The following is a 25,242-nucleotide window of genomic DNA, read 5'->3' as shown; positions in this document are numbered from 1 at the left end:
CGTGCGGTCTTGGAACCGAGCCAGGCCTGGCCGACGCGCTCGCAGGTCTTCAAGGCAGCCGGTTCCAGCCGGTCCTCTCCGGCCAGCGGGGCGGGGGCGTGTCTTCATGCAGAGAGGCGTGTCCGCCGGCTCGGGGGCGTGTCTTCATGCAGAGAGGCGTGTCCGCCGGCTCGGGGGCGTGTCTTCATGCAGAGAGGCGTGTCCCCGACCCGGCTAGTCCTCCTGGCGCCCCCCGCGGGGCGGAAACGCGCCGGCTTGAGCCGCGGAGCAGCCGGTTGCGCGGGGCGCGGGCTCGGGGGCTCGGCGGGACGCGGCGGGCGAGGCTGTGCTCGGGCCGGGGCCGACGGCAGTGTCTCCTCCCCGCGGGGCTCGCGCCATGGGCCCGGTGGCCGTGCGCGGCGCCCTGCTGGGCTGCCTCTGCCTGGCCCTCGGTTGCCTGTGCGCTGCAGATAGGCTCTTAAGGTGAGTTAAAGCCGGAGGCAGGTGCGAGCACGCCCAGGTTTCTGCGGGGGTGGTGCAGCGCTCGGGCCGGGCACAGCCGAGGGGACCCCGGTCAGGAGCGGTGGGGCGGGGCCGTGCACACCTGGGGGGACCCGGGAAGGAGCGGTGGGGCGGGGCCGAGCACATCCGGGGGTGGGGGACCCCAGAAAGGAGTGGAGGGGCGGGGCCGAGCACAGCCGGGGGGTGGGGGGGACCGTGCACACTTGGGGGGACCCGGGGAAGGAGCGGTGGGAAGGGACCGTGCACACCTGGGGGGACCCAGGGAAGGAGCGGAGGCGCGGCGCCGTGCACACCCGCTGAACTCCGGGCTGCCCCCCGAGACGGGCGCTCGCAGAGGGCACCAGCCCGGGCAGGGCGCAGCAGGGCCCAGTCCCGCGGAGCAGGGTTCCTGCTCTGGACGTTCTCCCGGAGGCTGTGGAGGGAGCGTTTATTTTGAGTCTCAGCAGCGTTTGGGTGGCTCTACTTCCTCTTCTTCGGCTACTCCCTCCGTGTCCCTGGCTCTCCCTGCCCTCCTCTTCCTCTTTTTCCTTCTTTTCGTCGCCCCCGCCCAGGCAGGTTCTTGGTGGGAGCAGGCAGTGTGGCCGAGAATCCCAACCTTAATTCTGCTGAGGACGTCGGATTTGAATACCAAATTTTAATTTTTTTCTTCCATTTGGGTAATGATCAGGTTAATGAAGGATTTCATACTTACAGAGTAGGTGGGTTTAATTTTTTAATTGAGTACCATTGCTGTTTTATCTTGCACTTTAAGAGGTAATATTATTTCAGTGTTCTCAGAAAGTGTGTATTCTGAAAAAGCTACGTTTATTTACCTATTTATTGGCCATGAGGCGAGAGTCTCGCTGGAGAGGTGTAGGCTGTGCAAGTTGAGGGGCAGCTGCTAGTTCATACCAGGGTGTGGGGCCTTGGAGCTGTCTGTGCTGCAGTTTGCACATCTGTAAAGGATTAATAGAAATAATGACACCTGCCTCACAGATTTGGTGTCAGGAGAAATCAGTTAAGCTACAGACTGTGCTTGGAGTGGTGCCTGGCCGATAGTAATCAATGAGCATTAGCTAAAGACTTTAGGCTGTACCGTGTGTTAGCCCCGAGCCCCCATCATTCATGCCCCGATACAACAGGAAAACCCCTGTGAGCAGGCATGTTTGGGGAAACACAGTTGATTAAGACCCCGAGGGCTTCGCAGGTCAGCAGGCATTTTCCCAGGTCCTTACTGAGTTTGAAAAGATGGTGATTTTTAGTTTCTCCTCTGCTTGGTGCATCTTTGGCTTTAGCCTCCCCGTTGCTTCGTGCTCGGGTAGGGGAGGGTGGGGACGTTCTCTTACCCTCACATCACACTGTTGCTTGGATGGTAGATGAAGATTTTGTTTCAGGTGTTCTGAGCTTGGTGGTTGATAGTCTAGTCTTCCTGGAGATCGTTTAACCTGCCTCCTGTTTCCACCTAGTGGGGAAAAAAGCCTCCAGTGCTACTCCCCGCTCTGATTCTCATGCTGCAGGTCGTCGCTGTGTTTCCTTTGTACAGAGAGCTTGAGTCATTAGTTCAGACTTACAGCTGAGTTTTCATAGCATCTTAATTGTGAATTTTATATGTTCAATTATTACAAAAGCTAATGTGTAGTAACTTGATCTATTTTACTTTGAGTCTTCCCTTTTAAAATTTAATTTATCCTGAATTAAGCGTCAGCTTAAGTTATTAATATATTCCTTTGTTGCTGCTGACTTTTTCCATTTATGGAGTGTTTTAGCCACCTGCACTTTCTGCTTTAATCTCCTTGTATGTTAAGCCTTGCGAGTGTGGTTAGCGGCCTCCTAGAGTTCTGAGGGGACAAACTGCAGCCCCGCAGTCCCTTCTGTGAAGTCCTACATTCCAGATGAGTTTCAGATTTCAGATTTGGGGTACAGGGCCGCACATATGTGTGTGTTGTAGGTAGCGTGATGCAGCGTGGTGCACATACCACGCTCTAGATAACAGTCCTAGTGGCTTCTGAAGTAGCACCTTACAACCAAAAGGGCACTAATTCTGCATAGAAGCAAGTGAATCTAAGCACTGAGTGGTGTAGTGACAATAAACAGCCCTGTGCTAGTTCCGCTCATGTTTTGTTGCTAAATGAATTACAAAAACTTCCCAGTGTTCAGGGCCTCTTGGGCTTCACAAATGCAGTTAAAGGGTCCTGGGTCTGTGTTTCTGAGGGGCATCCCTAGGAGAACCCGCCTTGGCTCCATGACTCCCCTCTAGGGAGGCCTCTCTGCTGCATCCCCTCTGCACCCACGCCTTGCCTGTCCCCGTGCTCCACTGTCTCTGTGCCTGGCCACTTGACGCTCTGGGACACCGTGTGCTTTTCGCTGTGGGGTCCACGGCCCTCCTCGATGGAGTGTGCCCTTGCCATGGGCAGGGGCTTTGACTGTGGCAGTGCCCCCCGGGTGCTCCATGTTGAATGGATGGATGGATGGAAGGATGAATTAACTTATTCTATAACTTTAAAAAAGTTCTTGAAAATTAAATTCCTTGTTTTTTTAACAGTGGCACCCATGAGTGGAAAAAACTAATTCTGGTTCAGCACTGGCCTGAGACAGTGTGCGAGGTGAGTTTTTCTGCCTTAACCGGCCCCTTGGAGCCAGTGGATCCCTGAGAAGAGTTGGTTTGCGTGCATGTGTGCCCACCTCGGGTGCCACTGGCTGACGGGACCGCCAGCGTCCTTGCCCTGCCTGTGGTGGAGGCCGGAGCTGGGCCTGCAGGAGGGCCGTGTGCCAGTGCCCTAGGGCCATGGTAACAGAGTACCCCAAATGGGGTGGCTTAGAGCATCAGAAACGTATTTGCTCACAGTGCTGCCTGCTGGAAGCCTGGAAGGGGTGATTCCTTCTGGAGGGTTCTGAGGGAGAGTTCTGTGCTTCTTCTCTCTTAGCTTCCAGGCCTCTCTGTCTCTTCTTAGCAGGACACCGTGACTGGATTTAGGGCCCACCCTAATCCGGCATGACCTCGTCTTCACTTGATTGCATCAGTAACGAACATATTTCCAAGTAAGGTCGTGTTCACAGTTATGGGGATTAGGACGTGGATGTATCTTTTGGGGGGACACAGTTCAGTCCACAAAAAGCTTCAGCTTGTCCCTTCCCTCTGTGTTATTGAAGTCTTATTGGAATGTCAGCTGGGCACATGGTGTGCACCTGTAGTCCCAGCTACTTGGGAGGTGGAGGCAGGAGGATCGCTTGGGCCTAGGAGTTCTAGTCCAGCCTGAGCAACATAGTGAGACCCTGTTTCTAAGGAAAATAATCATAAAAAAGTCTCCAGTGAGCAGAAAGGAGCTGCAGACCGTTCCTTGCCTCCTTCTCTGTGCTTGGCACCGATGACACCCTCCTCCCCGCTGAGTTGGCCTCTCTCTGTCTGTGGCCCTGACTTGCTCTGTGCCCCTGTCCTTTTAGGGTGTCAGTGCCTGGGCTTTTCCCGCTGGGGCACCATCATCCGGGGGCCCTGTCTCAGCCTCCTTCCGCAGGGCCTGCTGTTTGCAAAGCCGACCCTGTATTCATTGCACAATTGACCTAAAGTGTTTCATCATATGGCTGAGCTAGTCCTAACTTTACTGACACTTTCTGAAGTCTGGGCATCAGAGTTTTAGATTTTGAGGCCTTTTAAATACTGCAAGATGGAAGTAGCCAGTGATCGCTGTACGGTTGGATTATTCCTGGTACTTTAAGGACACTCAGGCTTTTTGTTTTCCTCTAGCACTGACCAGTATGATATGCTCTTCTGCTTCCTCACTGATTCATTTTTGTGTTAAATGAAAATGAAATTTCACTTATCCTCACCAAGTTATACTTTTCATCTGGACACTCATTTGTAACAAGCCTTTCTTACTACTTTAGAACGCTCTGCGTTCAGTTTTGCAGGCTTTACGTGCTGTCTGTCATTCTGTTCCTTTGCTTTGGGGTGGGGAAGTGGGGTGAGAGTAGCAAGGAGTTGCACGGCACGGGTTTTACTTTGCTGGAGATCTTGGTGGCATTCCCACTGTTGGCAGTGAGGGGTGACTGGAGGCCTTGGTTCCTGCTGAGGGAGCGGGGTGTGGAGCAAGGGCTCAAAGCTAGAGCACTAGAGGGTCTGCCTTCCGGGCCTGAGACGGGCTGCTCTGGGTGAGGGAGGCGTTTGCGGCACATTCGGGTATGTCCCTGTGTGCTAGAGGTAAGTACGCGTGGCAGAGCTTTCCTGCCCTGAGGCTTTAGGAATGAGGTTAAACCAGATCAATGACTAGCAAAATGTCCTTGTTAGGGAATTTATTTCAAACTGGGTGGCTGTGATAAGGGGCTCTGTTGTCTGGCCCAGGCTCCTTCTGGGCAGCACAGGCTGTCCCCGGGCCCCTCCCTCTGAAGAGATGTGCCCCTTGCAGGTGCTGGGTCTGTCCTCCTCTCCACCAGGTCCTCGGCGCCTGGCACAGCCCCTCAGAGGCCACCTTGGGGCCGAGGAGTGCTGCTGGCTCCCACCCCAGGTGCTGGTGCAGGCGTGTGCAGACCCCCATGTGGTCCTGGCTTTGCTCATCGGCCACATACCTGCAGGACACGAGCCGGCTTTGGACGGGTTTCCTTAGGGATGGGATTGGGGTGTGGGCAGAGGTGAAGTTACAACTGCTGTCACCTGGTCCTGCATTTTGCCGCTGGGTGGTTCTGGAGCAGGCGCTTCTCACCTGCACCAGCCCAGCCGTGGAGAGAAGCTGCCTCCGCACAAGGGATGCAGGGGCAAGGGCTGGGCAGGACAGCGTGACGTGACGCTGGCCGCTCCTCCCTGGGTTCCAGCTTCTACTTATTTGCGTATTCACTGCAGCGGCTGGGCAGGGGTCTTGTTTCCTGCAGCCTGACAGTCCAAAGGTATTTCTTTCTTTTTTTTTTTGAGGCAGAGTCCCGCTCTGTCATCCTGGCTAGAGTGCCGTGGCGTCAGCCTAGCTCACAGCAACCTCCAACTCCTGGGCTCAAGCGATCCTCCTGCCTCAGCCTCCCGAGTAGCTGGGACTACAGGCATGCGCCACCATGCCCGGCTATTTTTTTCTATATATTTTTAGTTGTCCAGCTAACCTCTCTTTATTCAAAAGTATTTCTTAATGATTGTTTATTGTAGAAAATCTCAGTTTTAACTCAGAAATTTGGAGGTCTCTAAAAAGTGTTATACTGAGATTATTTCTCTGATTTTATTTTTATTATTAAGAGTAAGGATGTATTTCTGTTCTTACTTGTTATTTTTTTTACTCCAAATTTGCAATACTTATTATTTCGCTAATGAATTTAGACTTGGTACCAGAGCAAGCTTTAGTTTAGCAGGGATCATGAGCCTTTTGTTCTTAAATGTTTACTTTAAATTATATGGTAATCAAATTATTCTTGGGCAATAGGAGGGTTTCCATCAGATTGGCTTAATTTGTGAGCACATAAAAAGAACAAAAATAGCTGTTTATTTGTTAATTAAATTGTTTGAGGATTGGCTTTGGGGTGAGGAACCTGCGGCCTTCTGATTTCAAGGTGGTTCTTTTTTAAGCTCCAAAGGAGGCAAGAAAAGCTTCATCTTTCTCTGCTACACCCTTTTAATAAAAGGATTTGATCTGTAAAGTTTGGATTCAGTCAAAAGGCCCCACTTAAGGGCCTAGAAGGCCAGTGTGGTTTCTCGTGAATGTGCTACTGGAACGAATTTATTGTAAATGAACGCTGTATTGATCTTGTGTTAGTGCAGTGCCCGTGTGCTGTTGACGTGTGTTGGAAGAAGCGGGGTTGCTAACTGTGTCTTAATAAACAGCGAACCAACTGTTCCTTTGTGTCCTCTCTCCCCAGGAGGTGCAAAACGACTGCAGAGACCCCCCGCACTACTGGACGATACACGGGCTGTGGCGAGTATCTTACGCGGTTAAAGCTTAATCCAGTGGTCAGCAGTAGCTGGCTGGCTTGAGCTCTGGCTTGAGCCTAGTCTTTATCTTTATACTTGTTATTTTTGTTAGTTTATTCAATAGATCAAATCCTTACTTAAAAATGCTTTTAGTCTTTTTTAAAATAACCCTAATTTTCTTGTTGTTTAGTTCTGTTTTTATAGAATAGTAACAATTTATTTTAAACATGTGTTTAGGTATCCTGGGTACATTTTAGGATCACTAAATTTTAATTTTCTCATTTTGCTTTTTCTTTTGGGGTCTATTATAAATCAATATATGAAAATAAATAGCGTGTATCTATATTATTCACACTTCACAAACACTCATTCATTTTTCTGGTTTTGCTTGCATTTTGTTTAGTTCATTCTTTTTGTGCACGTACTTGTGATGTTAAGCTGTGCACAGTCGTTTGCCCCACTGCCCCGTGAGAGGAGAAGGGCCAGTCTGGCTTTAACTGGCACCTGCGTGCTCCTGAGGGACAGGGGTGGGCAGAAACCCACCAGGACCTGGGTGCTTCTGGTTTCACGCTTCTGGTTTCACGCCCAGGCTCTGGGGCGACATGACGCTTCTGTTCTGGGCTTCCAGCTTTCTTGCTCTTTGCTCGATGCCTTCTCCTCTGTTGTCTGCACATGTGGTGTCTGTGTCTGTGTCTGCTCAGGATGGTGTTTCGTTCCTGAGGCTGGAAGGAACATTTGCAACGCTGCTTTCTCCCATCCTCTGGGATGAAATGGTGCTGGTTTTAGATTGCTGGGCCAACCTATTGACACCGAAGACACGCTGTCTCCGCTGCGCTCCTGAGGCTCTGGGGTGGCCGAGTCTCAGGAATTAGGTTGGTGACCTCCTGCTCTGAGCAGCATCTAAAGAACAAGGGTTGGTGTGTCCAGAATCAGACGTGAGCCTAGAGTTGATGTTCAAAAGTAGAGAGTACTAGTGCGTCTGGTACTAAAAAAGTAAAATAAGAGTCACAGCTGATCTCCTGTGATGTGCCAGGCACTTTCTGAGTGTGTCAGTTGCATATGTCACCTTGTTGCATCCTCCTCACACTGAGAGAGCTGCAGACCTGCTGCTGTCTCGCTGGGCCCGTGGAGGGGCCAGGGGTCGGAAGTCTTAGCATCGCCAAGCGGGGAAGCTGCTGAGCCCCGTTCCAGCCCCGGCCAGGGCCGACCTTGAAGCTCCCGAGACGAGGCCATTTATTTGGCTTCATTTACTGAAAGCCATCTGTGTCGGTTGCTCCCGGACACTGTTAGCACAGCTTCTTTCCTCTTCAGAAGAAGCTAGGACCGTGACTGCTTGTCTCTCTCAAACGACTGGCGTCGGTACGGGATGCCCCGTCAGGATTGCTCTTTTAATTCCTTGCAGACTTTAATGAAAGTGTTTTCTAATGTCATGGGGAAGTCGTACCAGTCAAGACTAATATTTCTTATTTTATTTTTTACATTTGAATTTCAAGGCCTGATAAAACTGAAGAATGTAATCGATCGTGGCACTTTAATTTAGAAGAGATTAAGGTATTGACTTTTAATTATATTCCTACTGCAGGATGTTGAACTAGATTAACTCTTTTCTTCACAAGTATACTTTCCAGGTCATGTTTAAAATTACAGGGTCATGGCCAGACACGCGGTGGGTCACACCTGTAATCCCAGCACTTTGGGAGGATCGCTTGAGGCCAGGAGTTGAAGACCATCCTGGAAAATATAGTGAGACCCCATTCTACAAAAAAATTTTAAAACTAGCCAGGCGCGGTGGTGCCTGCCTGTGGTCCCAGCTACTCCGGAGGCTGAGGCGAGAGGATCCCCTGAGCCCAGGAGTTCCAGGCTGCAGTGAGCTGTGATCGCAACAGTGCACTCCAGCCTGGGCAACAGAGAAAGACCTCCTTCTCTAAAGCAAAACAAACAAAAAAATAATTAAAATAAAACAAAATTACAGGGTCATGAATGTATTCATCAGGATTGAGCCCCTGGCACTATTTTAGTAATTATTGATATCTAAAGCAACCCCACAAATTAAATGAAACTGACCTTACCCCTCCTCTGCTCTGGGCCCAAACCACCGCGTGAGTGGCTCAGACAGGGGCAAAGCCTGCCCTGGCTGCCAGACCCTACGCTCGCCTGCGGGACTGGTCCGTCCTCAGTCTCCCAGGACTCCTCGGTAGGGCAGGATGGCTGAGAGCGTGAATCTGGTCGGCATGGGGTAGGTAGCAGGCAGTTCTGCACAGCTGTGGCTGGGAGAGCAGGCACATGGGGCCTGGGGCTGTCGTTCTGGCCGAGGGAGGCTGGGTTTCTGGGCAGGGAGGAACCTTTTCAGTACAAAAGCTCTTACTAAAGAATAAATGATGGGACTGGAATTTCAAGTGTTATTAGGGGAAGTGCTCCTTTGAGATACTCGTACCTCCCGTGGGATATGGAACCTTCACACCCACACGCACACGCGCACACGTCTTTCCCTAGGGGTGCAGCAGTTCCTGTGCCTGATCAGTCACGTGTCAGGGGAGTGGGTCGAGGGTGCAGGGGGTCCCTGGGGCTTCCCTGAAAACATGAGGCAGAATCAGAGGACTTGCTGGAATTGTGGGTCCTTCCCAGGAATGTACGTTCCCCAAAAAGACGAGGTCGTCAGTCCCAAATTCATTACAGGTTCTAATCCAAGTGGAATTACTTTCTCCTTTTTCCTTCCTGTGAAGGACGTTCAGTGGTCTAAGCCTGGAGGCCTGAGAGGCCTGGGGACCCTCTGAGTTACCACGCACGCCCCGAAGCCTGGTGATGTCCCATGTTTCCCACACACGCCATCCTCCTCAGGGACTGGCATCACCTCCCCCGACACCTCTGGTCCTGCCCACCTAGGATCCAGTGGACGGGAAGATGGATTGTGGCGTACTGAGTGCCTGCAGGTGGCGGCAGAGCCCAGGGTGGGGCGGTCTCTGGACCCCTTGCTGACAGTCGGGGAGCTGGGTGCTACCAAAGTTGTTCCATGTACAGGATGACAAACTGTGCTGGGTGCCCGGAGTGGAAAGAACAGGTACAGCTTGGAAGGCGTGGGCCTGTGCTAGCTGCTGGGGAGGAGGAGGTTGAGCTAGAATCTGACTAATTAGGTGAAGGGCCAGGAAGGCCGAGGAAGCAGCCCGTGCAAAGGCCCCGAGGCAGAAAGTATGGAGCTCTGGAGATGCTGGGAGGAAGCCAGGGTGACAGGTTGAGTCATGGCCCGGTGGTGTTCAGGGCAGTCAGTCAGTCCCCTTCCCAGACACAGGGGACACTGGCCGGAGATGGGCTCTGGGGGACACGCTGAGTCTGAAGTACCCTTGAAACATCCAAGTGGTGATGTCGGAAGAGGTGAGCTGGGAGCCTGAAGGTCACAATGGAAGCTGCAGGTGGAGGGGCAGGGCTCTCAGGTGCAGGTGAGGTGGAGGAGTGGCCGGGCAGGGCTGTCGGAGCCCGGGTGTTCACAGCGGGTAGGGAAGGAGCATGTGAAAACACAGCAAAGGAGGAAGCCCAAGAGCGGGAGGGCTTGAGGAAGAGGCACCAGTGATGTTGGATACCCCAGAGCGTCCATTAAAGGCAGGCTGAGATGGAGCCACTGGCAGGTCACGTGTCCGTGGTGACCTAAGCCACTGCTTCGGAACAGTCCCGGTTCCCTTGTGTAGCGCCACGTTCAACTTAGCATTTCCCAAGCAAAAGTGGCCTAGTTTTTGCTGTGAGTTAACACCATCCCCTAGGTCTTCCCCAGGGGGTCCGGAGCTGGAGCGTGGTGGGCGCAGGTGAGGCAGGCAGGTGAGACAGGCGGGTGCGTGGGGATGGTGAGGTGGAGGCTGCCTGGGGGCAGGAGGAAGAGGAGGGAGCTGTGCTCAATCCACTGGCAAGGGGCTGAGTTATTGACAGGCTGGCGGGATTGAATCTTTTTGGTCTAGTGGGCATGTAGACGTTGGAAACTGAACGTGGTCCCTGTGGATTTGGTGTGACCATCCTTACAGCATGAGAGGATGCAGGCTGCTCACTCCAGCAGGCTCTTCTCTGGGGCAAGGAGAGCTTGTATTCGTTTGTTCAATAGGAGTGGTTTTAGGTTTACAGAAAAATTGTATGGAAATTACAGATAGTTCCCCTCCTTTTCCCTCAAGTTTGCCGTATCATTGACATCTTCCAATAGTGTGATATGTTTGTTACAATTGATGAACCAATATTGGTACTTTATTGTTAACTAAAATTTATTGTTCACATTAGGGTTTACTCCTGTGCAGTTTGTGGGTCTGACAAGTGCACAAAGACAAGCATCCCACAGTGTCACACAGAGGAGCTCCCCTGCCCCAGCCTGCGCCCCGCTTCTTCCTGCCTCCCCTGAGCCTCCGGCAACCACTGATCTCATTGCCATCTCTTAAGATTTTGCCTTTTCCAAGACAGCATACGGTTGGAATCTGGAATCGTGCAGTATGTGGCCTTTTCAGACTGGTTTCTTTTCCTTAGCAATGGGTTTCCTTTTCCTTGACAGCTCACTGGTTTTTGTCGCTGTTAGCCACTGTCTGTAGTTTATCCATTCACCGTGAGAGCCTGTGTCTTCATGTGCAGTTTTATGATTGCTCAAATTTCACTTTTTTATTCTTTAGAGGCAGAGTCTTGCTCTGTCACCCAGGGTGGAGTGCAGTGGTGAGATCATAGCTCACTATAACCTTGAACTCCTAGACTCAAGTGATCCTTCTGCCTCATCCTCCTGAGTAGTGGGGACTACGGGCGCACACCACCACTTTTGGATTTTGTAAAGACAGGGTCTCACCACATTTCCAGGCTGGTCTTGAACTCCTAGCCTCAGGCAATCCTCCCACCTTGGCCTCCCAAAGTGCTGGAATTACAGGCATGAGCCACCGCACCTGGCCTAATTTCACTTTTAGATGTATCTTAAATACTTCATGTAGAATAAACACAGAATCATTTTACTTTCCTAATGTTATTAATTAGCAGAGCTCAATTCTTTGAATGCATAAGTTTATCAAATTTGCCTTCCAGGTTTTGTTTTGAGTATATTAGGTCCTACATAGACTTTTTTTTTTTTTAATTATGCATAGGATCTTTTGCCAGAAATGAAGACCTACTGGCCTGACATAATTCATCCATCGCCTAATCGCAGCCAGTTCTGGTAAGTGTGAGCGCCGACAGCCACCCCAGTCCTGAGACAGTCGGGGGTGCCTTGGGCGTGTTCTAAGGTGACACACAGAGAACCTGAGGCTGAGCAGTTTGAGCAGTTTTTTATCTAGAAATGATGCTGCTATGCCATTTTGGTGCCTTTCTCCAATGAATAAAAAAACAAGGGCCTTTTTATTCATTGGAAACCTCTTTTCTGATGTATGTGCTGTTTCATTTATTACTTTGCTTTAAAAATTCTCTACTGAGGTTTAACAAAGTCAAATTCTTGCATATGTAAGAATTAGTCCAAATCAGACAGGAGGGAATATTCCTTATGGAAACTGTGCTGCTGTCTTGAAGTATATTAAGAAAAAAGATGACACCCGTTCAGGTAATAATGTCCTGCCTGTGACTTCGGGGGAAGAGGTGGTGAGACTCTTGAGTCCTCCAGCTCTCGCAGAGAGACACCTGGAGTGTAGCAGGAGCCGAGCTCGGGCAAAATGCTGGGTTTGATTCCAGGCAGCTTTTAAAATCTTGCTTTTTAAGTAGATAAAGTTGATATTCTTTTTATTTACATTTTGTTAGCTGAAGGTACTTCTTTATTTTCTCCATCTAACTCCAATATAGCAATTTATGATTGAGATTACAACTAATCAGACTTTGCCCCAAAAGGCTAATTTATCTAGAAATATTTTTTTGTACAATTTTTAGGAAAATTTAAAGTTAAGTTTAGAAAAAAGCTTTTTAAAACAAAATGGAATAAAAACTATGTCCCTCTTCCTGGTTCATCAGTGTTCAGTGTGATTTCTCTAGAGGATTTGTGGCAGGGAAGTGGTTTTGGGATTCACTGGCCCTGATTTGTAAATTGAAATCCCTCTTCAATAAAGAGAACCCGCTCTTAATGAAATTGGAGGGGTGAATGGTTCGGTTCAGAAGCACTTGTTCTGCACAGCCTGTATGCAAAACAGATAATGGCCATGATGAGTTGAGGAGGAAAACAGGAAAAAACATTTAGGTATCATTTCACAGTGCACTTCAAATGGTGATTCTGTGGTAACTAAGTACACGAAGTATAATTTTTCCAGTTGTTACAATGTTCTAGAATGAAGTCAATCAGATTTTAGCCAAATAGCTTAAAAGAAATCAGCAAACATATAAAGGCCTTTGGTAGGCTGAATCTTCGACATTTAATCAGAATAGTGTGGGAAAAGTGTGCATTTATTTTTGTGCTCTAATAAAGGCAAAATGATTTACCTAAATTTTTGAGGTTGAATAGTTGAGTTATGTACTTAAAAAACGTTTTTTCTTCTAAATGAGAAAGATAAATCTCACATGCTAATTAACACTTACACTTTGGAGCACTCCAAGTGCAAAACGGCAGTTCCGACAGGTCCTGTCTGGGCTGTCACCAGTCACCTCACAGTCACCAGGCTGTGTCTTCATTGTTGAGGTCACCTACAGCGCTCCCCACGGGGTCCTTGGACGTCACCGTCACAGCTCCTGTCACTGGGGAGGGGAGGCTCTGTCTGAGAACTTGTTTCTTTAATCTCAGATAGAAGCAAATATGCAAAGCAGAGTGTCTTGGTATCACATGGTGCTCAAGATAATTCCCTAAGATTGGCCATTTTGAAAAATATTACACACACAGCCCTTGGCAAAGTGGGGGGGGGTGATTCTGATAAGAAAAAGAGCCAGATTTGGGTCCTGCTCATTGTGGTGACGCAGGCTCACTCTGGAACGATGCTGCTGCCCCTCACGGGCGAGGTTTTGGCCCCGATGCCTGCTCTGCGCCTGCCCTGCTCGGTGGGCAGCCGGGGCATCTCTAAGTTTGGGGGCGACACACCAGGTCACTTCAGATGGGTAACCGACACTTCTGATGGTAAATAAAAAACGACCATTTCCAAATGATGTGTGATTAAATGTTTTGAACTATAATACATTAATATCAGTACTTTAATATATTCTTGTCTCCAACATCTATTGAGGTAAGCTTGCTCTAGAAATAATAATAATTGACCTTTACTGGATATTGTTAGCTAAGAACTATTTTCGCTTGTGTACAAGTGCTTTGCATGTTTCTACTCACTACTCTTCATAATAACTCCGAGGAGGAGGTTCCAGAATCATTCCTGTTTTATAGAAACTAAGTCACCTATAATTCAGTTTATAATTCAGTTAGTTTAAAAATCAAATCATTCACTCAGAACTATTCTAGATGAGGAAATGTGGTTATTCATCCACCTGTATCCTTCCTGTGTTCAATTTATAGATTTCTTAGTCTGAGAGACTTATATCCATTGAGGTTATTTAAAACAGGCATCGTGGATGGATTTTGCCAATGAATTAATGCACATTTTGATTTCGTTTTTGAGAGAGTGCATATGAGTGCTTTATAAATGGTTGCATGGATGTTATTTATTAAAACGTCATGAATTAATTGATACGCTGAGGAAACCTGATGCCCGTTTTGTCCATGCCAGCAGCGCTTGGCATCGAGTGACAAGTCCAGCCATCCTGGACACATCCTGTCTGGCAGTTGGTGGGATGGGGGTGCAGTGGGACAAGGAGGGCCCTGGCCTTGGGACCGAGAGTGCGTTCCAGGGCAGGCTCTGTGACACCCTGGCTGCGTGACCTTCTGCCAGGCACCTGTCCCTTGTGAGCCTCAATTTCCCCATTTCTAAGCTAGGGATAATATTCTCACCTGCAGTGTTGGGAAGACCAAGTGAAGAATGTGAAAGATTCTTGTAAAACTTTAATCTGCAATAAAACGTAGGGGATTATCAGTGCCCACGTGTTTCTGGAATACAAATTGCTGTTCGTTTGCAGACCTCTGGTTAGGCTGTTTAGTTTCATCATCGTCACTGGTAGAAGGACGTGTGCACTGTAGTGGTTGTGGCAGCTGCAATGGGGAGTGGGCCCACGGCATTTCTCAGTAGCTAGATGTCCCCCTTTTCCTGGCTGGTTGCTTAGGAATGACGGTCGTGCCACTGTGAAAGTCCCTGGCTGTGACTCACCAGCTCCTGCGGAGACCACGCGTTGCTTCGTGAGTCAGTGGGTCCCAGAACAGCGGCATTTTCTTTCTTCTCGGCTCTGATCTGTTGTTAACTGAGCGAGCTGTACCTGTAGAATGAATTGGAACTGATTGTCTAATCGTAGGCAGCATAATTGCCTGCTGCAAATGAGGAATTTTATCCTTCCCACTTTGTAAAAGAAATGACATGCCTATTACATGTGACTAGTCTGTGCTAAGAGAAAACACGTTTGAAAATTTTTTATTGTGAATTAGTTTCATTACTTTTAACTGGAGGTTTTTTTTTTTTAAATCCTCACAGGAAGCACGAATGGGATAAGCATGGGACCTGTGCCGCGCAGGTGGAGGCCCTCGACTCCCAGAGGAAGTACTTCGGCAAGAGTCTGGCTTTGTACCAAAAGCTGGACCTCAGCAGGTGCGTGTGCCCCCCGGCAGGCCCTCTGTCCCGAGCTGCCCGGAGCTCTGCTCTCTCTCGAGCCCGAGGGCTGGATTGAGGGGAACGACTGTCCGCCACGCTGCCCACCCAGACAGCCCTGTCACGGGTGCTGGGCGCCTTGGAATGTAGCTCACGGAATCACTCCTGAGAATGCTCTAGGCCCACCACGCCTTTCTGGACCATTCCGGATTATGACCACACAGTGGATACAAAGACTTAGGCTGCCTCTCTGGGTACTAACTTGATGTCAGGCAGTGAGCTGGCCCTGAGCCAGGTGGGGACACTGGCAAGGGCGTGCCCTTTTTAGCCATGATTCCTGACCAAGCATATTGCATTCACAGACAGTTTAAGTCTTTGGATCTCTGCTGCAGAGGTCCTGGAAGACGCAGGAAGGAGGTGCTGGGCAAGGATCCTTTAAGCCCTAGAACTTGCTCAACCCACGTGAGCTTGCCCCTGCCTGCCCTCGCCTCGGTTCCAGAGCTGAGGAGCACGTTGTCACCACTCACCCAGTGAGCTCGTGAAACGAGGGCCACGGCGCAGCCCCCTGCCTGGCAGGGTCTGGCCCCCTGGGCGCTCGGGGCGAGCCCTCGCCTCCCCGTGTCCCGACGTTTCTGCTTCCCCTTGACCTTCACTGCAGGGTTGCAGTAAACCAGTGAACTTGTTGTAAAAAACATGACAGAAGATGGTGCAGCGTTTTCCTTGCTGCCTGTAATTTATACAGCTTGTCTCAGCAATTCCGCTTCAAATCAGAATAATACAGGCGCCTTTGCTAATCAACCGTATTTAAGTTGTGTGAGTCAGATCTGCCTAAAAGATGAATAAACCTCTGTCGGTTCCCTAGTCTCGTGCTCTGCCGCCTCCGCACGCAGGAGCATCTCCCGCGGATGGTCTCCCGTGTCATTCTGATCAAAGGGGGTCTGACGGCCGGGGTTTGGATCAGCTGGGTCACAGGCCCTGTACAGGAGGGGACAGCGTCTTTGGGGATGTCACGATTAAAATCAAAGCGCACCCTGCAAATAAATTTTTAAAATCACCATTTCAGAGCTCGCAGCTTTAAGTGTGCTGTGAGCGTGGTTCTGATACGAGCTAGTTGGACAGTCTGGTCTTATTTCCATGGTGTGAAGGAAATGACTGGGTCACTCTCAATCCTGAGTCTCTTCTGGCGTAAATTCCTCGTTACTAAGTACATACGCTAAGAAGGTTACGTTAGCGGTAATGTGTCGCAGATTCTACATATTTGATTTGTATATAGTTTGTAAATATATATGATTTGATCTGTAGAATCTGTAGACTTTTCTTTCACAGAGGAAGCAGTGTTTTCTTGTAGTAAGAGCAATACTTCAGGAGACGTGTCCACACCTAAGAAGTGTGGATCATAAGCACTTCCGAAGTCAAAATGAGGATCAATTGGGAGGATCTGGTGGGTCTTGGGGCGCAGGAGAGGTGCAATTAATAAGACGACAGAGCAGGACCTCTTTGGAGAGACAGGGAAGATGCCCTCTGTTTCCAAATATGGATCTCGTGGTCCAGTCCTGCCTCGAACCACTAGCAGTGTGAGTTCTCGCTAACTCTGCCACCAGGTTTATTTAATCAAACAGAAAAAGGAGAAGTGGGTACTGGTGAAAAGTTTTAAGATACATTATCTAAATGATTTATCTCTTTATCTAATACATACTTATTAAGTAGCTCCTATTTATACTTTTTGAAACTCAGTAGCTTTACTGCTATGGTTGGATATGGTTTGTCTCCAGCAAACTTCATGTTGAAATTGATGCCCGGTGTTGGACGTGGGGCCTCATGAGAGGTATTTGGCTCATGGGGGCAGATCTGGACCCCTCGTGCATGGCTTGGTGCCGTCCTTGGGGTAATTATTAGCTCCCACAAGAGCTGGTTGTTGGAAGGAGCCTGGCCCCTCTCTCGCCATGTGATCTCTGCAGCTCTGGCCCCATCTGCCTCCCGCCCGAGTCGCTGCAGCCCCAGAGCCCCACTAGGGCTGAGCAGGTGCCGGCGCCAGCTGCTTATACCCGCAGACCCTCGAGCCAGATACAGCTCTTTTCTTTATAAACTACCCAGCCTTGAGTATTCCTTTATAGCAACACTGAACGGACTGAGACAGGTGTACACACTCACAGGTAGCACGGGCAGCCCTGGAGCAAGACTGGTGCTGCCCTGCCCTTGGGGGCTGAGCTCTTCTCCTTCATTCCTTCCTTCCTTCCTTCATTCTGCAAGCATTCCCTGAGGACCTGCTGAGGGAGCAGCACTGCTGGGAGCGTTGTGTTTGCTAAGAACTGAAAAGAACAATCATAGAAACGTTAGGTTCTTTCCCGCTTTCCCCAACAAAAGTCTAAAATTCTTAGCACTCCTAAAATTGAAATTAAGAAGTCAAAATTTAAAATAAGACCACTCATTTTTCTTTATACACTATTACTACATATTTTTTGCTCATAGGTCAGCCTGTCAAATTATTGTCAACTGTAATTTTTTATTCACTTTATAACATGAAGGCTGCAAGCCTGAAAAACTGTAAAATGTCCTGAAGCAAAGTTCTCAGGTACCCACAGATAGAGACCCAGGGGGTAATGCCAAACTGCTCTTAACTAGTGGGAACCGCGATGCACCGTGTTCTGGGCTGGGTGCAGATTTGCCCGGGTCTCCCTCTCTGCCTTATCTCCTTAGTCACCTAGGTCGGGAGGGCACTGCCCGATAGAAATACAATGTGAGCCACAGAGACTTTTTACTTTTGTAGGAGTGAAATTAAAAAACAACAACAAAAAAAGGTACAATTACATTTAATGTACCTTAGCTCCAAAATACCATCATTGTAACTTAAATATAAAAAATTATTGAGATATTTTACATTCCCCTTTGCCGCAAAGTCTTTGAAATCTGTTGTTTACCCCACAGTGACAGCACAAGAGCATGTTCACACGGATTTGGTGACGTCGGGGGCTCACGGGCCCCCTGGCTACCTCTTTCCTGCTCGTTCCAGGAGCTCTACAGCAGAGACTGTCTGATGACAAGTTAGTACCTAGAGAGGCAGCCTGGGTCTCTGTGTGCTCACACTCTAGAATGATCCGGAAAGGCTTGATGGGAGACTACAGAGTCGTCTTTTGGAATAATTAAGCTGAGAATTTTACATTGTACCTCCATAATTTAATAAGTAAGTTCCTACTCGATGGGATTCTCTGTAGCAGTGCTTTAGGAAATGATTCAAGGCTATAGGTATTTAATGTGCAGTCACATGACACTTAAGTGCGGGGATACATTGTGCGTTGCGTCGTTAGGCGATTTCTTCATTCGAATGTCACATGGTGCACCTGCACAAACCTAGACGGCGCAGCCTGCTGCGCACCTGGGCGGCACGTGCAACCTGTCGCTCCCGGGCTGCAAACCCGCACGTGTCCCTGCGCTGAGTGCTGCAGGCAGCTGGCACACAGTGGTAAGTACCGTGTATCTAAACGTAGACACAGTAGAACTACAGTATCTATCATCTCATCAGACCACGGTTGTCCATGCAGTTCATTGTTAACCAAGTGTCATTATGTGGTACATGACTACGTTTAAAGAGTTGACCAAATGCAGTTTTCTAGGATAAGCTTAGGATCCTAAATCAATTGCTAATAACGTCTTTCACAAGTGTGGCAGATAGGTGTGCGGTGTGTGCAGCTGCGGTTGGTAGCGTTAGCTGGAATCCCTGTTGAGAAGGGCTCGGTGCGAGGACCCTGGGCAGCGTGCCCACAGCAGTTAGTGTGTGTGCTGAGGAAGAGGGAAGAGTGGGGGCCTGGGAGCTGTTACTTTGCTCTCCTGTCCTTGTTAGCAGATACACTGCCTAAAGTAATAGGAAAAAGTAGTTTCCTTTAAGAGTGAATTTTTTTTTTTTTTTTTCTTGAGACAGAGTCTCACTCTGTTGCCCGGGCTAGAGTGAGTGCCGTGGCATCAGCCTAGCTCACAGCAACCTCAGACTCCTGGGCTCAAGTGATCCTCCTGCCTCAGCCTTCCTAGTAGCTGGACTACAGGCATGCACCACCGTGCCCGGCTAGTTTTTCCTATATATTTTTAGTTGTCCAGCTAATTTCTTTCTATTTTTAGTAGAGACGGGGTCTTGCTCTTGCTCAGGCTGCTCTTGAACTCCTGAGCCCAAATGATCCTCCCACCTCGGCCTCCCAGAGTGCTAGGATTATAGGCGTGAGCCACTGCACCTGGCCAAGAGTGTCTTAATTTTTATTATGAACTATATGTTTGAAAAGAACAATACAGGAAAGTGGACTTTCATTATACAGCTAATTTTTTTTAATTTAAATTTTAGTGTGCTCCTAAAGTTGGGGATAACACCGTCTATCAATTACTACCAGGTGAGTCTTGCTCTTGCTTCTTACCTGGTGTGTGTCTCCGGGCGACCTGCAGAAGTGCCATTTCCTCCTGTGAGCAACAGCTGGGCTGTGGAGGGACCCAGCACCGGCCCTGCTGCTTCCGAATGTTTGTGCTTTAAACAGCGTATTTGAGCTTCATTTCTCTGTGCACCGTGGCTGTAAACTGGCGGCTCCTCACACCACTGGCTTTGACGCACAGGTTCACAGCCACGTGGGGAGCGGTGTGTGCCGGGGGCCAGTGGGCGGGGGGAACGTGCGTCTGGATCCAGCACGTTCGGTTTTTTAAAACTGTAATGTTGTGCTTGAGGACAAGACACATTTGTTTTTTGTTTTCATGAGGGAACTGTGACTTGTTTCGTGCTAAAGCTGTGTGACGCAAGCACAAGCTTAAGCACGGCCCAGTCCCACTGGCTGGTCGGGCTGCACAGACGCAGCTGCGAGTCGCCGGGTCCGTAAAGAGGGCTGCGCCGGCTCACGGGCGGCCGCTCGACCCGCCTGCCTGTGCAGCCGAGGTGGCATCCCCTCTGTGCGAGAGACAATCAGATGCTTTGGGAGGATTTTTGTATCTGTCATGGGGCATGGATTTAAGAAAGGGTCGAAAGTCACTGATTTTAGCAGAGCTGCATTCTGGGGCCGTGGCTAGACGTTGAACGGTTATTTTGGTCTCTTTACAGTTTGTGAAATAAATCAGCAGCCGTGTCTTTGCTCCCAGCGGCGTCTGCTCAGCTGCGCGGCGGTTTTCCAGTTGTTCTTTTTGTCCCTCCGTGGGGAGTCGGGTGCGGAGGGACAGTGGCCTTGAGGGAGGAGCCACCAGCTGCTCTTCCCAGCCCCTTCTGGGAAGCCGGGAGCTGCGCCTCTGCACGGCCCTGTCTGTCCTCGTCTGGGCTCACGTGCATGCAGACACGGAGGACCAGCTTTGCGTTTCTGCCCAGAACTCAAAGATGATGAAGCGACCGTAACGACACGTTTGTCGAGCTCGTTCTGTGTGTTGTGTGTGCTCGGTCAGAAATAGGCCGATGGACGGATAACTCAGGCAGACTCCTGTCCTGTGAAAGTTACAGTTTGATTTATCATCAGATTTCCTGCTGTTGCGTCCAGCTGCTGGCCACTGGTCGGTGCACTCGTCTGTTTCAGGGGAAATCAGTGCTGCTGGAGCACCCGGGAGAGCTGCCTAACCCAGAGGTTTCCTGGGAAATTCGGTGTTGAAATGGAGGCCTGAGCTTGTGCCGGCACCGGGAGGAGTGTCGGGGGCAGGGGCAGCTGGGCGGGGCCGGGAGACCAGACCCCTCTCCAGGAGCTCAGGAGCGGAGCAGGAGGGCTGGAAGGAGCCAAGTGGGAGCGTGGACCCGGGCACTTCACCCCTGTGGTTGCCTGGTGCTGGGGGGAGACAGACCCAGACCCTCCAAGGAGGTCCCTTGGGGAGGGTTGACCTGGGCCATTGGCCGTGCAGCTGGTGAGGAGGGGACGGTGTGCAGAGCTTGGACGTGGCTGTAGGGGTGGCGGATGGCAGAGGGAAGGCCATGCCTGGTCCTGCCCTCTATCTACCTCCATGGAGTGACATTTGTTGGCATCGGGAACTCGGTGGAGGAGGATGATCAGATCCAACCTGCACGGTTTGAATTTGAGGTTTCTGCAGGGTCCAGGGAGACAGGCCTAGGCGGCGAGGGACGCCTTGCGGTGAGGAAGGGCTCCCATGTCAGGCAGTGGGGACTCAGCCTGTGAGAAAGAGGAGACAGGATGAGGTGGGGAAGGAATTCCAGCCGGAAGGGGGGCGGTCCCGGAGCGGCTGCCCTGGAAGCTGCAGAGGGAACCTCTAGAGCCACTGCCAGGTGTGGCACCCACAGAGCTGGGCAGCAGCGGCCGAGGGGACGCAGTGTCCTCCTGGGAGGTTTGGCTGCGGGACGTGAGAGCAGGGGACGGTAGTGGTGGAGGGTTCCCGAGCACAGCGGGTCGGAGTTTGCAGGGGTGGGGTGGGGGGAGGTGAGTGTCCCACGGCCTCTGTTCCGTGCAGTAGGACGTGTTGTCCGTGGGGATGGGAGAGGGGACAGAGGTTTGGAGTGGGCAGGGCTTGAGAGCTTTGGGAGCCGAGAAAGATGAAATAGGAGTCAGCTGACAAGGGTGGCTCTGGTGTGTGGCACGTGGGTACCAGTTCTTGGGGACGGGGGCGGGGCTGCAGAGGGTCCAGCGGGAGGAGGGAGGCAGCAACACGTGGTCTGGTTGCCGGATGAGCCTGAGTTGGTGCATCCTCTCCTGCCGTGCGCGGTTCATTCTGCGGCCACGTGGAGCCCTGTCTCTGCTGCTGGTGGCAACGGGCTTGGGGAGGGCAGGCCGCTGCCAGCGCCACACTCTGGGTAGACCAGGACTCAGATTTTATTCTGTGGAAGTTTCATTTCTAATGCATTTTTATTTGATGCCAGGTTGGAGATTTTGAAGATGCGCTTACCAGAGTGTACGGAGTGGTGCCTAAACTCCAGTGCCTTCCGCCAAGACAGGTCAGACGTGCCGCGTCCCGCACCATGCCCATCTTTGTCAAGAAGACAAGGTGTCCTTCCCTGACAGCCTTGTCTTCACCTTGGGGTTCCTGGGGCAGAGTCGCACGTGTGCACGTGGGCATGTGTGTGCTCATGTGTCTGTGTGTGTGTTGGCATGTGCATACATGTGTGCACAGGCACATGTGTGTCTATGTGTGCGTGCAGGCATGTGCTGTGTGCGTGTGCGGGTTTGGTTCCTTGACACCATACCAGGCAGGGTAGGGTTTGTTTTCTTGCTGATTCCTGACAAGACTGTATCTGTTCTGGACAGAAAGTGGAGAAGGGAGAAGGTGTATTGCTACAGTTAAGCATTTCTAAGTTAGAAAATTCCTAAGTGTTTACGTTGCTTGTGTCAATAATTTTAATTGCAGTTATCTGTCCAATTTATGGACAAAATACCTTTTATCAGCTGATACTTACATGCTCTCGGCAGTAGGGTCCTGGGCACCTGTCTACGTGCAAAAGCCACTTCTTCCCCTAATACCTGGTCTGCGAGCTGTGTGTGCGGTTGTGTCTCATGCAGGAGCATAAACTGCTTGTTCATCTTTCCTAAGATCAAATCAGGGCCCCTCACGAGCTGGGCCCTGGTGGCTGGGAGACCCGAGCCTCAGGCCGAGCTCCACTGCCCACAGCCAAGTCCCCTTGGGCCACCTGTCCCGGTCACTGCCCATTCTGGTAAACAAAGAGGGTATGTTCCCAGAGCCTGGAGTCTTAGAGCTGGAGCCTCTGCTTTTGTTATATTTGAGTTAGTTCTAAAACTGCATGATCATAAAAGCTCGATGATAATTCAGGATCTGAATCCTAAACGTCTCTCATTTTTTCACTTTCAGGGGGAGGCAGTGCAGACGATCGGGCAGATAGAGCTGTGCCTCACTAAGCAGGACCAGCAGCTGCGCAACTGCACCGAGCCGGGTGCGCGGCCGTCCCCCAGGCGGGAGGCCTGGCTGGCGGGGGTGGCTGCCGAGGACCAGGGCCTGCGGGTCTGTGAAGACGGCCCCGTCTTTTACCCCCCACCTAAAAAGATCAAGCACTGATGCTGAATTTTGGAAATATTCGGTGTTTTAAAATACAGGAGAAATTCACAAACTGCTGCTTTCTGAACGCTCCAAAGTTGAGTCTCCTGTTCATAACTCTTGTGTTAGCAGCAAGCCTTTTTGTTGTTTTGGTTTTTTCCTTTAATGCCATGAATCGAGTTTTGTAGTTCCTGTAGAAATGGGACGACATGCAGCCCGTGGAGGGGAAGGCGTCCTCCCACGCCCGGCGGCTGCTTTGTCTTTATGACAGAGCTGGTAGGTTTCTTCTTCGTTAGGAAGCTCTGCGGCATCTTTAGAAGGCCAGGCAGGCACCGTGGAGCTGGGTACCAATTCAGGAGACTTTCTTGCTTGAGTTTTGCCTGTCGCCTGCCTGGGGTGGGGTCTCCCTAGGACAGGAGCTCTGCTCACCGCAGGAGCCGGGCGGTGGCTGGGGCGTCTCTAGCTCAGGGTTGGGGTCTCTTCCAGGTGGCCAGAGACACAGGACACGGTCCCAATACCAGCTGCTCCCTTGGCAGCCTGGAGTGGGCACAAGCCTGTCCTTGGAGGAGCACATGTCCCCTCCTGCTCTGAGGGGATTCGGGTGGCATTCCCAGAGCAGCCCACCAGCTGTCCCCGTGCCGTCAGCGTACGCGTCCGGCTCGCTATTCCTTGCAGACTCGACGCCGCAGGCTGGTTTATCTCAGGCCTCTCGTTCCTTTTGTCAGGAGGCAGCCAGGGCAGGTGACCGATGTGTATTTAGAAATTCACACGAGGCCCCGAGTGCCGTCCTCAGACGGTGCGTCCTGGAACTTCGAGACACGCTCTCCTTCTGGATGCTCGGCATGTGACCCTCACGTCAACGGACCCTGCGGCGGGGACCCTGAGCTGCTGTGACGGGTGTCGCCTGGGCAAGGGCTGTTCTCTGTGCCTGTATTAAAGCTACCTTTTGTTCTCCTCTCCCTGGCCTCTGAGCTTTGTTGGTTTTAATCAGGTTAATATTATCCTATTTCTTTTATTTAACACACACTTGAAGTAGGACTTAGTACATGCCAGGCATTGTGTTTGGCACTTAAAAATATTTAATCCTCGGAACAACTGTGTTTTCAAAATAATCATATCTTTAAAAAAAAAATCAGCTGTATCTATACATGAAGAGAGTGACAAACAATAAATAAGAAAAACGGTGGTGTATTTAATGGTGATTAGTCAGAGGCAAGAGAGCAGGGAAGGCAGGCGCAGTGGCCAGGGTTTGCAGAAGGCGATCAGGGAAGGCTTCGGTGAGCACCTGAGGGACGTGAGGCCGCAGACCACGGGGACAGGGTCGTGTAGGGCCACGACAGCTCTGTCACCCTTGCAGGGCAAGCTTTTACCCAGCTTGCTTCTGTGCTCCTTGGATGCACCACCGTGTCTGTGGCATGTCGGCTCGAGGCCGACGTCCTGTAAGTGTTGAGTGAGTGAGTGACTGAGGTCACGAAGGATGGAGCTGGCACCGCGGACCCGGGAGGAGAGGCCACTTCTCACCACACCACGCGAGCAAAGCAAATTGTCTGTTTTCTCTTTCTCTAGTGTTTATGTGAACTTTGGATCAGGAATAAAAATAATTTAATCCAGGTCCCAAGGCAATTGGAAGGGGCACTGTAAATATTTTTCCAAAATTAGACGACGCTGACATTGTCCATCATGCAGAGGGCTGACGTGTGCTGGGAACAGCTGGGGCAGCCGCTGTCCTCGCAGCTCGAGCTTTGCCAGGACAGGGCTCCGGGTTTCAAATCAACATTGCACTTCCTAAGAGGACAGGTCTGCTGCGTTGCTCAGAGATGAGCTGCATTTCCCACAGAACGAGCAGAAGCTCGGGTTTTCTCATCCTAAGCAAAATCTTTGACAGACTATGGGAAATGCTGCAATTTTGTGTAATTTTTGTGAAAGGAATTCTGGGTTGGGTTTTGTTTTTTTTTTTTGAGTGAATGTGATGAGTCTTTATTTCAGACAAAAGGGACAGAATTAGCATTTCAGGCTCAGATAATATTAGGTTAGTAAGAAGTTTGGGACGGATAGAGTTAAGATCCACTAAATGCTGTATTGACTTTATGTTGATTTGCTTTTGACATTTCAGACCTGCTCAGCTTTCCTACACTCACAATCCTCTTATTTCTGGGAGCAAGAGTCATGCAATAATTTCTCCTGATCTGTGGCAATGCCTGGAGCCAGGGGTCTTGTGCTGTGAGGTGCAGCGCATGCACCTGCCCATGGTGAGAGACGCTGAGAGACACAAGGTGTGGGAGCTGTGAGGTGACGCCAGTCACAGAGTTTCCCGTGACTGGGAGAACCTCACCTTGGAGTGTGCGAGTTAGAATC

At 50.4% G+C, this 25,242-nt stretch overlaps 1 protein-coding gene across 1 annotated transcript; it reads left to right on the top strand.

Annotated features, from left to right (window-relative positions):
- The first annotated feature begins 308 nt into the window (after positions 1-308).
- Positions 309-23,846, top strand: RNASET2 (ribonuclease T2). Its single transcript, XM_045544726.1, has 9 exons — positions 309-462; positions 3,023-3,083; positions 6,307-6,362; positions 7,852-7,909; positions 11,449-11,519; positions 14,839-14,952; positions 19,280-19,325; positions 21,761-21,835; positions 22,705-23,846. Exons 1-9 carry the CDS (start codon positions 377-379, stop codon positions 22,906-22,908), a joined length of 771 nt encoding a protein of 256 aa, XP_045400682.1. The 5' UTR covers positions 309-376; the 3' UTR covers positions 22,909-23,846.
- The last annotated feature ends 1,396 nt before the right edge of the window (positions 23,847-25,242 follow it).

This window comes from Lemur catta, chromosome 2 (genome assembly GCF_020740605.2).
Source record: "Lemur catta isolate mLemCat1 chromosome 2, mLemCat1.pri, whole genome shotgun sequence".
Taxonomy (NCBI): Eukaryota; Metazoa; Chordata; class Mammalia; order Primates; family Lemuridae; genus Lemur; species Lemur catta.
This window is presented reverse-complemented; position numbering and strand designations above follow the sequence as displayed.